Raw genomic sequence first — 14360 nt, forward strand, 5'->3', positions numbered from 1 at the left:
AACAAAGCTAATTTTCGTTCCTTTTGTAATTTCAGGAGCGGTCCTGCTTCAGCCTCTACAGCTGCAAAGCTAGAGGGTAACGCTTCACAGCCCAAGGCAACCTGGAAGCCTTATCAGGGCTGGAACAAGGGTAAACAGGCCAAAAAGCCTGCTGCTGCTACCAAGACAGCATGAAGGGGTAGCCCCCGATCCGGGACCGGATCTAGTAGGGGGCAGACTTTCTCTCTTCGCTCAGGCCTGGGCAAGAGATGTTCACGATCCCTGGGCTTTAGAGATTGTTACCCAGGGATATCTTTTAGAATTCAAGGACTCCCCTCCAAGGGGAAGGTTCCATATTTCTCGTCTGTCTACAGACACGACAAAGAAAGAGGCGTTCTTACGCTGTGTAGAAGACCTACATACAATGGGAGTGATCCACCCAGTTCCAATTGCGGAACAAGGGCTGGGGTTTTACTCAAACCTGTTTGTGGTTCCCAAAAAAGAAGGAACTTTCAGACCAATCCTGGATCTCAAAATTCTAAACAAATTCCTCAGAGTCCCATCATTCTAGATGGAGACCATTCGGACAATCTTACCTATGATCCAGGAAGGTCAATATATGACTACCGTGGATCTGAAGGATGCGTACCTGCATATCCCAATCCACAAAGATCATCATCAGTTCCTCCGGTTTGCTTTTCTAGACAAGCATTACCAGTTCGTGGCTCTTCCATTCGGTTTGGCCACTGCTCACAGAATTTTCACAAAGGTGCTAGGGTCCCTTCTGGTGGTTCTAAGACCGCGGGGCATAGCAGTGGCGCCCTTATTTGGACGATATCTTAATTCAGGCGCCGTCTTTTCAAAGAGCCAAGGCTCACACGGAGATTGTATTAGCCTTTCTAAGGTCTCACGGGTGGAAGGTGAACATCAAAAAGAGTTCTCTGTCCCCACTCACAAGGGTTCCCTTCCTAGGAACACTAATAGATTCGGTAGAAATGAAAATATTTCTGACGGAGGTCAGAAAGTTGAAACTTTTAACTACTTGCCGAGTTCTTCATTCCATTCCTCGGCCATCTGTAGCTTAGTGCATGGAGGCAATCGGATTAATGGTAGCGGCAATGGACATTGTCCCTTTCGCTCGGATACATCTCAGACCACTGCAACTATGCATGCTCAATCAGTGGAATGGGGATTATGCAGATTTGTCTCCTCAAATACAGTTGGACCAGGAAACCAGAGTTTCTCTTCTCTGGTGGTTGTCTCAGGATCACCTGTCTCAGGGAATATGTTTCCGCAGACCGGAGTGGATCATTGTAACGACCGACGCCAGTCTGTTAGGCTTATGGTCTCGGGAAGAATCTCTTCTCCCGATAAACATTCTGGAACTGAGGGTGATATTCAACGCGCTTCAGGCATGGCCTCAACTAGCTGCGGCCAAATTCATCAGATTTCAGTCGGACAACATCACGACTGTAGCTTACATCAATCATCAGGGGGGAACAAAGAGTTCCCTATCGATGAAGGAAGTAACCAAAATAATCAGGTGGGCGGAGGCCCACTCCTGCCATCTCTCAGCAATTCACATCCCAGGAGTAGACAACTGGGAGGCGGATTTTCTAAGTCGTCAGACTTTTTCACCCGTGGGAGTGGGAACTCCACCCAGAGGTATTTGCCCAGCTGACTCAGCTATGGGGCATTCCAGAGTTGGACCTGATGGCGTCCCGTCAGAACACCAAGCTTCCTCTCTACGGATCCAGGTCCCGGGATCCCCAAGGCGGCATTGATAGATGCTCTAGTAGCGCCTTGGTCCTTCAATCTGGCTTATGTTTTCCCACCGTTTCCTCTTCTCCCTCGTCTGATCGCCAGAATCAAGCAGGAGAAGGCGTTGGTGATTTTGATAGCCCCTGCGTGGCCACGCAGGACTTGGTATGCAGACCTAGTGGACATGTCATCTGTCCCACCATGGACACTGCCAATGAGGCAGGACCTTCTAATACAGGGTCCGTTCAAGCATCCAAATCTAGTTTCTCTACGTCTGACTGCTTGGAGATTGAACGCTTAATTCTATCAAAGCGTGATTTCTCTGAGTCAGTTATAGATACTCTGATCCAGGCTAGAAAGCCTGTCACCAGGAAAATCTACCATAAGATATGGCGGAAATATCTTTGTTGGTGTGAATCCAAGGGTTACTCATGGAGTAAGATTAGGATTCCCAGGATATTGTCTTTTCTCCAAGAAGGATTGGAGAAAGGATTGTCGGCTAGTTCTTTAAAGGGACAGATATCTGCTCTATCTATCCTTTTACACAAGCGTCTGGCAGAGGTACCAGACGTTCAAGCGTTTGCACAGGCTTTAGTCAGAATCAAGCCTGTCTATAAACCTGTGGCTCCGCCATGGAGTCTAAATCTAGTTCTTTCAGTTCTTCAAGGGGTTCCGTTTGAACCTTTACATTCCATAGATATTAAGTTGTTATCTTGGAAAGTTTTGTTTTTGGTAGCTATCTCTTCTGCTCAAAGAGTCTCAGAATTATCTGCCTTACAGTGTGATTTACCTTATCTGGTGTTCCACGCAGATAAGGTAGTTTTGCGTACCAAGCCTGGTTTTCTTCCTAAAGTTGTTTCTAACAAGAATATTAACCAGGAAATAGTGGTTCCTTCTCTGTGTCCTAATCCATCTTCGAAGAAGGAACGTCTATTGCACAATCTTGATGTAGTTCGTGCTTTAAAGTTCTATTTACAAGCAACTAAGGATTTCAGACAAACATCTTCTTTGTTTGTTATCTATTCTGGTAAGAGGAGAGGTTAGAAAGCGACTGCTACCTCTCTTTCCTTTTGGCTGAAAAGCATCATCCGCTTGGCCTATGAGTCTGCTGGCCAGCAGCCTCCTGAAAGAATTACTGCTCATTCTACCAGAGCAGTGGCTTCCACATGGGCTTTCAAAAATGAGGCTCCTGTTGAACAGATTTGTAAGGCAGCGACTTGGTCTTCACTGCATACTTTTGCCAAATTTTATAAATTCAATACTTTTGCTTCTTCGGAGGCTATTTTTGGGAGAAAGATTTTGCAAGCAGTGGTGCCTTCTGTTTAAGGTACCTGTCTTGTTCCCTCCCTAAAGCTTTGGTATTAGTATCACACAAGTAAGGATGAATCCGTGGACTGGATACACCTTGCAAGAGAAAACAGAATTTATGCTTACCTGATAAATTACTTTCTCTTGCGGTGTATCCAATCCACGGCCCGCCCTGGCAATTAAGTCAGGTAAAAATTTTTTTGTTTAAACTACAGTCACCACTGCACCCTATGGTTTCTCCTTTTTCTTCCTAACCTTTGGTCGAATGACTGGGGGGTGGAGCTGGAGGGGGAGCTATATGGACAGCTCTGCTGTGTGCTCTCTTTGCCACTTCCTGTAGGGAATGAGAATATCCCACAAGTAAGGATGAATCCGTGGACTGGATACACCGCAAGAGAAAGTAATTTATCAGGTAAGCATAAATTCTGTTTTTTTACCTGCAGCTGGGAGCAGCTGAATTATAACTTTTTACACAGAACTTACTCTGCTGAGCTGAGGAGATTGTGAGGTAAAATATCTTCCTTTTTTACATAGAGATGCTCAGGTGATATTTTCCTGTCAGCTTTTTACAGTTATACTGCATCAGTTTCAAGTGATTTAGCATATTAGTATTATGTCCCTTTAAAGATAAATCACCAGCGCTAAAACTTTTAGAAACTCAAAACAGATACATAATAAATTCTTACAAAATTGGTGGTGAGGAAGTGATCTGCCACTACATGTCCACCTAAAGTATTTAGGTATCCAAAATGTATCAAACAGCCTCCCTAAAGAAGGATGATGTTTGTGTAGGTGTAATCGTGCTGCATGTAATTGATACAGTGAACCCTTTACACGGTTTGAAAACGGTAACAAAGAGAAAATCAATAAGAGATGACAAGCGCACAGATTAGGTCCCCATATGCAGTGTGAAATATATATATATATATATATATATACTCTAATATATATGACCATAAATTAAATCATACTAATATTTAACCCCTAGGTAATTCCTATATAGAGATAGTTCGTTAATAGAAGGTAATCTTCTTACCAGATATTACCTCAATCATATGAGATAATGTATGCGTTCATTGGAAGGTGGATACTCTTCTCCCAGGTTTTCACTGTAAGGTCACATCAGACTGTATTCCCGTAGGTTTTAGTCCCAGCCTTGTTCGTGAGGCCAGCTTACTTCTGTGGTTGGTAGATGTGCTCCGGATTCTTTGGTAGAAACTTTTAACCTTTAAACTTTGATCCCTGTTGCTTTGTATCCTCCAGGAGTATGGTTATAGCAAGTTTATTCCAGCAATTGTACCATAAAAGAAAAGAAGAAATCACATAACGTAACTCTGTCATAAAATGTGTTTATTGCTGTACATAATAAAAAAGTTTGCACTTACATTCATGAACCTCAATCTTTAATGAGGTAAGCATTCAAGCACATAAAAAAAGTTATGGAATATGTGGAATACATATTAGCCGTTTAAAAGCTGCCTCCGTTCAACTGAGTTGATCTGTTGCCACAGTCCACATGAAATATTCCAAACTCACTTGGTATAAACAGTGCTATATCACACTATGCCATGAAGTGTGTATTAAAGTTATATAGTTTTGTAAAGTGAATACATTTAAAAAAAAATTACAATGCAAATCCAATTAGTAACGATATTGGTGGTAAAATATTTCTAAAATTCTTACGCCTTACGCGTTAGGGTTAAAAAGCAGCGTTAAGGGGTCCTAACGCTGCTTTTTAATGCGCGCTGGTATTTAGAGTCAGGCAGGAAAGGGTCTACCGATCACTTTCTTTCCGCGACTTGAGGCTATCGCAGATCCCCTTACGTCAATTGCGTATCCTATCTTTTCTATGGGATTTGCCTAATGCTGGTATTACGAGTCTTGGAAGAAGTGAGCGGTAGAGCCTCTACCGACAAGACTCCAACCACAAGAAAAAGTCAGTAGTTAAGAGTTTTTTATGGGCTAACGCGGGAACATAAAGCTCTTAACTACTGTGCTATAAAGTACACTAACACCCATAAACTACCTATGAACCCCTAAACCGAAGCCCCCCCACATCGCAAACCCTATAATAATTTTTTTTAACCCCTAATCTTCCGACCGGACATCGCAGCCGCCTACATCATCCCTATGAACCCCTAATCTGCTGCCCCGAACATCGCCAACACCTATATTATATTTATTACCCCCTAATCAGCCCCCCCCCATGTCGCTGCCACCTACCTACACTTATTAACCCCTAATCTGCCGACTGGACCTCGTCTTTACTATAATAAATGTATTAACCCCTAAACCGCCGCACTCCCGCCTCGCAAACACTATAATAAATTGTATTAACCCCTAATCTGCCCTCCCTAACATCGCCACCACCTACCTACAATTATTAACCCCTAATCTCCCGCCCCTATCGTCGCCGATACTATAATAAAGTTATTAACCCCTAAACCTAAGTCTAACCCTAACACCCCCCCTAAGTTAAATATAATTTAAATAAAACAAACTAAATTTACTATAATTAAATAAATTATTCCTATTTAAAACTAAATACTTATAAAATAAACCCTAATATAGCTACAATATAACTAATAGTTACATGGTAGCTATTTTAGGATTTATATTTATTTTACAGGCAACTTTGTATTTATTTTAACTAGGTAAAATAGCTATTAAATAGTTAATAACTATTTAATAGCTACCTAGTTAAAATAATTACAAAATTACCTGTAAAATAAATCCTAACCTAAGTTACAAATACACCTAACACTACACTATCAATAAATTAATTAAATAAATTACCTACAATTAGCTAAACTAAAATACAATTAAATAAACTAAACTATAATACAAAACCCCCCCCACTAAATTACAGAAAATAAAAAAAAAATACAAGAAGTTTAAACTAATTACACCTAATCTAAGCCCCCTAATAAAGTAAAAAAGCCCCCCAAAATAATAAAATGCCCTACCCTATCCTAAATTACAAATTAATCAGCTCTTTTACCAGCTCTTAAAAGGGCTTTTTGCGGGGCATTGCCCCAAAGTAATCCGCTCTTTTACCTGTAAATAAAAATACAATACCCCCCCAACATTACAACACACCACCCACATACCCCTACTCTAAAACCCACCCAAACCCCCCTTAAAAAAACCTAAGACTAACCCCCTGAAGATCTCTCTACCTTGAGTCGTCTTCACTCAGCAGAGCCGAATTCTTCATCCAAGCGGGGCAGAAGAGGTCCTCCATCCGATTGAAGTTTTCATCCAAGCGGGGCAGAAGTGGTCTTCCATCCGATTGAAGCATCCTAAAGACCTCCAACGCGGAACATCCATCCTGGCCGACGAATGATGGTTCCTTTAAATGACGCCATCCAAGATGGCGTCCCTCAAATTCCAATTGGCTGATAGGATTCTTTCAGCCAATCGGAATTAAGGTAGGAAAAATCTGATTGGCTGATTCAATCAGCCAATCAGATTGAAGTTCAATCCGATTGGCTGATCCATTCGGATTGACCTCGCATTCTATTGGCTGATCTGAACAGCCAATAGAATGCGAGGTCAATCCGATTGGCTGATTGAATCCGGATGGATGAAGATAGAAGATGCCACTTGAATGAACACTTCAATCGGATGTAAGACCTCTTCTGCCCCGCTTGGATGAAGAATTTGGCTCGGCTGAGTGAAGACGATTCAAGGTAGGGAGATCTTCAAGGGGTTAGTGTTAGTTTTTTTAAGGGGGGTTTGGGTGGGTTTTAGAGTAGGGGTATGTGCGTGGTAGGTTGTAATGTTGGGGGGGTATTGTATTTTTATTTACAGGTAAAAGAGCTGATTACTTTGGGGCAACGTCCCGCAAAAAGCCCTTTTAAGGGCTGGTAAAATAGCTGATTACTTTGTAATTTAGGATAGGGTAGGGCATTTTATTATTTTGGGGGGCTTTTTTATTTTATTAGGGGGCTTAGATTAGGTGTAATTAGTTTAAACTTCTAGTAATTTTTTTTTATTTTCTGTAATTTAGAGTTTTTTTTTTTTGTATTATAGTTTTGTTTATTTAATTGTAGGTAATTTCATTTATTGATAGTGTAGTGTTAGGTGTATTTGTAACTTAGGTTAGGATTTATTTTACAGGTAATTTTGTAATTATTTTAACTAGGTAGCTATTAAATAGTTATTAACTATTTAATAGCTATTGTACCTAGTTAAAATAAATACAAAGTTGCCTGTAAAATTAATATAAATCCTAAAATAGCTACAATGTAACTATTAGTTATATCGTAGCTATATTAGGGTTTATTTTCTAGGTAAGTATTTAGTTTTAAATAGGAATAATTTATTTAATTATAGTAAATTTAGTTCGTTTTATTTAAATTATATTTAACTTAGGGGGGTGTTAGGGTTAGACTTAGGTTTAGGGGTTAACGTTGGGGCCTGAGATTAGGGGTTAATAATTGTAGGTAGGTGACGGCGATGTTGGGGAGGGCGGTTTAGGGGTTAATACATTTATTATAGTGGTGGCGAGGTCCGGTCGGCAGATTAGGGGTTAATAAGTGTAGGTAGGTGGTGGCGAAGTTGGGGAGGCAGATTAGGGGGTAATAAATATAATATAGGTGTCGGTGATGTTAGGGACAGCAGATTAGGGGTTCATAGCTATAATGTAGGTGGCGGCGGTGTCCGGAGCGGCAGATTAGGGGTTAATAATATAATGCAGGTGTCGGCGATAGCGGGGGCAGCAGATTAGGGGTTAATAAGTGTAAGGTTAGTGGTGTTTAGACTCGGGGTTCATGTTAGGGTGTTAGGTGTAGGCTTAGAGAGTGTTTCCCCATAGGAAACAATGGGGCTGCGTTAGGAGCTGAACGCTGCTTTTTTGCAGGTGTTAGGGTTTTTTTTCAGCCAGATACCGTGCACGAGCACGTTTAGACAGTTTACCGCTACCGTAAGCAACGCTGGTATTGAGGGCTGAAGTGGAGCTAAATTATGCTCAATGCTCCCTTTTCTGAGGCTAACGCAGCCATTCAGACAACTCGTAATACCAGCGTTGTCTTAAGGGTGCGCTGGAAAAAAAAGGCTTGTTAGTACCGCGGGTCTTTACTGACAAAACTCTAAATCTAGGCGTTGGTGATCACTACTTTATGTAATGCACTCAGTAGCTACTTCAGACTGCCGGCATCAATAATCAGATTCTGTCTGCCCACTCTTGGTAAATCCTTACGCGTTTCGAAGTTCTTATCAACTTCTTCGTCAGAGGAAATAGTGTGTATATACTGAGTATTATTTTAAAACCTTTTCAACAGTTTGCCACCAAATTCAGAGAAACCAGTTCTGCTTAACGTTTTAAGTAACTCAATTGATTTATGTAGCAATAATTCCCATAAATATTTCATTTGGTGAGAAGCATTTTACCTAATACTTTATTTTGTTTCCTGTTTTTCGGGGTGCCAAAATCTTTTTCTGTAGAACTGCATTGTCGTCTTAGAAATGTGTTTGGGTAGATTTATATTTCAAGTAGAAGCCTTTTTTTTTTTTTTTTTTTTTTTTTCTGTTAGGAAAAAATGCATCTAGTAAATGTTATCAGTTTTTGGTAGCATATGCACATATGCTGTGAGGGCCCCATGCACCAGTATTCAAACACTACACCTTCTCAGAGAGTCAGCAGTGGCTTGTATGACACAAATTAAAGGGATATGAAACCCAAATGTTTTCTTCTCATGATTTAGATCATGATATATAAAGAGCATACCGTTAAAATAAAAAGAGAGAAAAATTGGAAGATGATCTTTAACTATCCTACATACTTGTGTATGCTAGTTACTAAAACCCGTAAAAAAAAGGTTGACCTATGGAATGCCTTATTTTCATCTTGTTTTCTAGAGACATCCTCTAATAGTTCAGACCTAGAATACTGATCTACCTGATGCTTTTTTGATTACACGTGTGGAATAACCTCTTTGTTTCAGTTGTTTAGTCAAACTATCACACTCTTTTTGGTATATCTCTTATCTGATACAATTAAAGTTCACACACATATTTTTTTTTTTCCAACCAGTGGTTGGCACAGTTTTCTGATGGCAACTAACACTTTTGTGGTCCTTTGTTGAAACAAACAACTTGATGCGGTTCCGGTTTGAAAACTACAGCTTCTGGAAAGAAAATACTGCATGGGCACCCTGGTGTGTACGAGCCCCAGACATTAAAATGAATGTAAATTTTGATTATAAAGTGCCTGGTTTTTAAAAATTCAATTAAAAACAGGGGCACTTTAATTAATCAAAATTTACATTTCACTTGTGTTGTGAAACTACTTACCTTTTAATCTTGACAGCCGCTGCATCGCTTCCTCCGCCCGTTGCAAAGCCTCTTCCTGGGCCTAAAATGAGGAATCCGGCTTCCTCTAATCACAGCGTTGAATTAGACGCTGATTCCCCCGGGGGGGGGGGGGAATCGTGATTGGAGGATGACTGATCCTTCATTTCTGACGTAGGAAGAGGCTTGCGATGACCGGGGGAGGCTGGAGTGGCTGTAAAGATTAAAAGGTAAGTATTTTCACAACTCGAGTGAAATGTAAATTTTGCCCCTGTTTTTAATCAAATTTTTAAAAACTGGGCACTTTAGCATCAAAATTTACATTCATTTTAATCCTGAGTCAATTTTCATTGGCTAGAACTAACAATAAGGAATTGATCATAGGGTTTGGGGAAGTACTTTGGCGGGTATTTTCTGAGCTCAAATGCCGCAAATACTTTTTAATCTAAATAGGAGTTCTAGTGGATGCAATATGCACTGACTGTTAAAGTGAAGGTCAATTTTGATTAATTAGTGCCCGGTTTTTAATAATCCTATTAAAAACAAGGGCACTTTAATTCATCAAAATTGAAATTTCACTCTTTTTCTTCAAAAACTTACCTTTTCATTCTGGCAGCCGCTCCAGCGATTCCCACGGCCGCTGGAAGCCTCCGGCTTTCTCCAATCACGGCTTCCCCCCCAGCGGAATCTTGGCCTGATACAATGCCGTGATTGGAGGAAGCCAGATTCGTCATTTTGGACCCGCGAAGACAGCTTGCGATGGGCGGAGAAAGTGCTTGAGCAGCTGCAAGGATTAAAAGGTACGTTTTTGAAGAAAACAATTGAAATGTCTATTTTGATTAATTAAAGTGCCCTTGTTTTTAATAGGATTATTAAAAAACGGGCACTAATTCATCAAAATTGACCTTCACTTTAAGAGGGCAAACTTTCCATTGCAGTAAGTACATTTTTGGTGTAGACTGTCACTTTAAATAAAGATTAACTGCATGAACTGCAACATGCATTTTCTGAATTCTATATTTTAGCATGTATAGCTCCCTTGTGTGATAATCTTAAAGGAACATAAAACCCCCAAGTTGTCTTTTTAATAATGTGTAGTAGTGCCTATAAACTGTATGTAGTGTTATCTGGTGTATGTAACTATGTGATGGTTTGTGGACTTTCACCATCATGATAGAAATTAATTTTGCTTTCTTAATACAAAAATATACGTAAAAGAGCAATTTCCCATATGTTTAAAAAATGCTTCTGCAGCTGCTATAACAAGTCATTCAAACACAAATTTAATTTTACAGTACAGTGTCCCATTAAAGTTTGTTTAGAACTATCTTGGAACCTGTGTTTTTTTTTTTTTTGAGTCCAGTTTGTCCATGTCCATTAATTCAACTTTAAAGGGACAGTCTACACCAGAATTTTTATTGTTTTAAAAGATAGATAATCCCTTTATTACCCATTTCCCAGTTTTGCATAACCAACACAGTTATATTAATATACTTTTAACCTCTGTGATTATCTTGTATCTAAGCCTCTGCAAACTGCCCCTTTATTTCAGTTCTTTTGACAGACTTGCAGTCTAGCCAATCAGTGCCTGCTCCCAGATAACTTCACGTGCACAAGTACAGTGTTATCTATATGAAATATGTGAACTAACACCCTCTAGTGGTGAAAAATTGTTAAAATGCATTCTGAAAAGAGGTGGCCTTCAAGGTCTAAGAAATTAGCATATGAACCTCCTAGGTTAAGCTTTCAACTAAGAATACCAAGAGAACAAAGCAAAATTGGTGATAAAAGCAAATTGGAAAATTGTTTAAAATGACATGCTCTATCTAAATCATGAAATTTTATTTTGGCCTAGACTGTCCCTTTAATATGGATCAAAACAGTGGTGCTCCCTGGTAACTTTACTTTTCGATCTAGCTAATAAGCATTTCAAAACAATTCTAAAAAAATATATATATATATATATATATATATATATATATATATATATATATATATATATATATATATATATATATATAGAAAGTTTATTTCAGGCTGGACAAAAAAATAATTAACTCTCTATATCATCTCCACGAGCACAGTAAAACTGAAATAAAATGGCTCTGGCAAGACTTCACCTAGAACACAAGCACCTGGTCAAGCAGAATCCACCAATAACCTAATAGTAAATATAATACAAATGGTCTAGCAGTGTAGTATTTTTATTTTGGGTTTGTTCAGTAATTTCCTTTAGAAGGATTATTATGGTGTCTAATGGAATTGGATGTTTTAAAGTTGAGTTAATAATATCTACAATTTCTTTTAATTCTGTGCAGGACCACCAGAGATGTCAAAATGTTTTTATCTTTTTTATTCTTCTTATCTCTGTTACTTTACTCACAAATGAATTAAACACCCCGGTAATGCCATCACTCTGTTGTTTTCTTTTGTGGCTTACAAATCAATACTATTATGCTGTAGTACACTCTGTTACCAAGGGAGAACTGTGTAATTATCATGTGACATTTTCTGTTGTTTCTTTTAAAGTTCCTATTGTTTTTTTGTTTTGTTTTTTTTTACAGGTAAAGAGGCGCATGATTACACTACAGATTCAGAGGAAGAAGACCATGATCTGGACACCAGTAGTTCTCTAACTGTTTCTATTAGTGATTCTGAAGACATTAGTTCTGCTGAACTTCTTGAAATAATTGATGGTAAAGATAGTGTACCTCAAGATAAAACACAATTAAAAGCTCAAAAAGTGCAAGCGGTTCTAACAGCCAGTGAAGGAACACCAGATACTCCTTTCCATGTAACACCTGTGCCAGATTCAGGTGATGGACCTTCATCTGTTTCAGCTATAAGTCCGTAAGTTATAACTGAATTATTATAAATGATCCATATTATATCACCTGCTACTTAGAGAATGTTTATGGCATCTTAACAAATGTATTGCATATTTATTTTTTTTAAATAATGAATGAGTCTGTTCTTACTAAACGTTGTTTTTTTTTTCATGTGGCATTTCCAAAGTAGATTTTTTTTTTCTTTCTAATGACACAATGAGTCCACGGATCATCTAATTACTATTGGGAATATCACTTCTGCCCAGCAGGAGGTGGCAATGAGCACCACAGCAAAGCTGTTAAATATCACCTCCCTTCCCTCCAAACCCAGTCATTCTCTTTGCCTACGTTAGAGCAAGGAAGTGGTAAAGTTAGGTGTTAGTAAAAGATTCTTCAAGCAAGATTTTATTATTTTTTAAGCAGTGCAAGGTTGTTCTGTTTTGCTCTAGGGTGTAGCCGTAGTCCATATCAGTCTCTTCAGTAGAGCAGTGTTATTTATGCTGCCCTAACCATGCAAGCCTGAGTAAGATTACTCATTCTTTGTTTCTACCCACAGGTCCATGTGAGGGAACTGGCCACCCAAACCTAGTGAGCTGCCGTGCTGCCTGGCAGAAGTATTAAGGTAAGTGCTAACTTTATGTTTTTCTGGGACATGCAGAGAAAAAGGATAGCACTTTTACTTTCATTGGGACAAGTTACATTCACCTATGACAGGGGAATATTGTTTAAGGGCAGCAGAGCAGGCACTGGGGACGAGTAGAATCTGGCTCTTGGTGGTGTATTTGTTTTTTGTACTTCACTCCCGACGGCTGTGATAATTGATTTAGCGGGAGGTTTCAGGTTACGCCCAGGATGGGCGGAATTAGATACGGCGGCAGTTCCTATTGCGCGCCTTTTTTTCTGGCCCTGTTTGTCACTTACTGTGTCTCCGGAGGGAAATTCAGCTGTGTCATAAATTCAGCAGCGTTGCGGTTACGGACCGCAGTGTTCATAGAGTTGAGTCCAGATCAGTTACAAAGTATTTACTTTGTTAGCAGGCAGGCAGGTAAGCACCTCAGCAACACTAAGCTGAGGTGTAGAGTTGTCTGGAAGTTATTTTGGGGGCTAAGGTGTAATTTTAATAGCAGAAAAATAAAGCAGCTATTTTGTTTGTTTAAAAATGAAAGGAACAGTGACAAATTTTTTTGTTTTTGGGGGATATTTTCTGAATTAAATATCAGTTGTTTATTGGTGAATAAAGATGGACCAAGAAACCCTGCAAGATGTTACATGTTCTTTATGTTTTGATGCTAATGTAGAACCACCAATTCCTTTCTGTTCCTCATGTATTGAGAGAACTTTACATTACAGGGATAGACTTTTTCTTGAGCCAACATTGTCTAAGGCGGACACTGTTCAGGAGTCTTCTGACAATATTCAAGATATGCCGCAGCTTTCTCCTCAAGCGTCTCAAAATATAGCATCCATACAGCCATTGCCGTGCGCTTCCTCTATTACTCCACCTGGAGTTACCTTGCAAGACAACGCTTCCCTAATGTCATCAGCGGTATCTGATGCATTGTCTGCTTTTCCCATGCTGCAGGGAAAGTGAAAGAGGAAATGTAATCAATCTGTGAATAAGGTTGCTGACACAGTAGTGGCTATTCCGAATGTTTCTTCCCAGAAACCTGAAGAGGAGAATACTTCGGTAGCATCTGAGGGTGAAATCTCAGACTCAGACAGTGTTATACCTTTAACTGATACTGAAGTTGTTTCTTTCAGGTTTAAGCTTGAACACCTCCGTTTGTTACTTAAGGAGGTTTTAGCTACCCTGGACGACTCCGACACTACTCTCGTAGTAAATCCTAAGAAGTCTAGTAAACTTAACAAGTATTTCTCCAACATAGGTGTGTCCGGTCCACGGCGTCATCCTTACTTGTGGGATATTCTCTTCCCCAACAGGAAATGGCAAAGAGCCCAGCAAAGCTGGTCACATGATCCCTCCTAGGCTCCGCCTACCCCAGTCATTCTCTTTGCCGTTGTACAGGCAACATCTCCACGGAGATGGCTTAGAGTTTTTTAGTGTTTAACTGTAGTTTTTATTATTCAATCAAGAGTTTGTTATTTTGAAATAGTGCTGGTATGTACTATTTACTCAGAAACAGAAAAGAGATGAAGATTTCTGTTTGTATGAGGAAAATGATTTTAGCA

The 14360-nt window shown here is 39.5% G+C and overlaps 1 protein-coding gene across 1 annotated transcript in view; it reads left to right on the top strand.

The window, feature by feature from the left end:
- Positions 1 to 14360, top strand: part of KIZ (kizuna centrosomal protein) — a 532190-nt gene that overhangs the window by 116681 nt on the left and 401149 nt on the right. Inside the window, exon 5 of the mRNA XM_053712012.1 lies at positions 11907 to 12192. Coding sequence (XP_053567987.1) covers positions 11907 to 12192 — 286 coding nt within the window. The remainder of the gene's footprint in view (positions 1 to 11906; positions 12193 to 14360) is intronic.

The sequence above is a fragment of the Bombina bombina genome, chromosome 4 (assembly GCF_027579735.1).
Source record: "Bombina bombina isolate aBomBom1 chromosome 4, aBomBom1.pri, whole genome shotgun sequence".
Classification (NCBI taxonomy): Eukaryota; Metazoa; Chordata; class Amphibia; order Anura; family Bombinatoridae; genus Bombina; species Bombina bombina.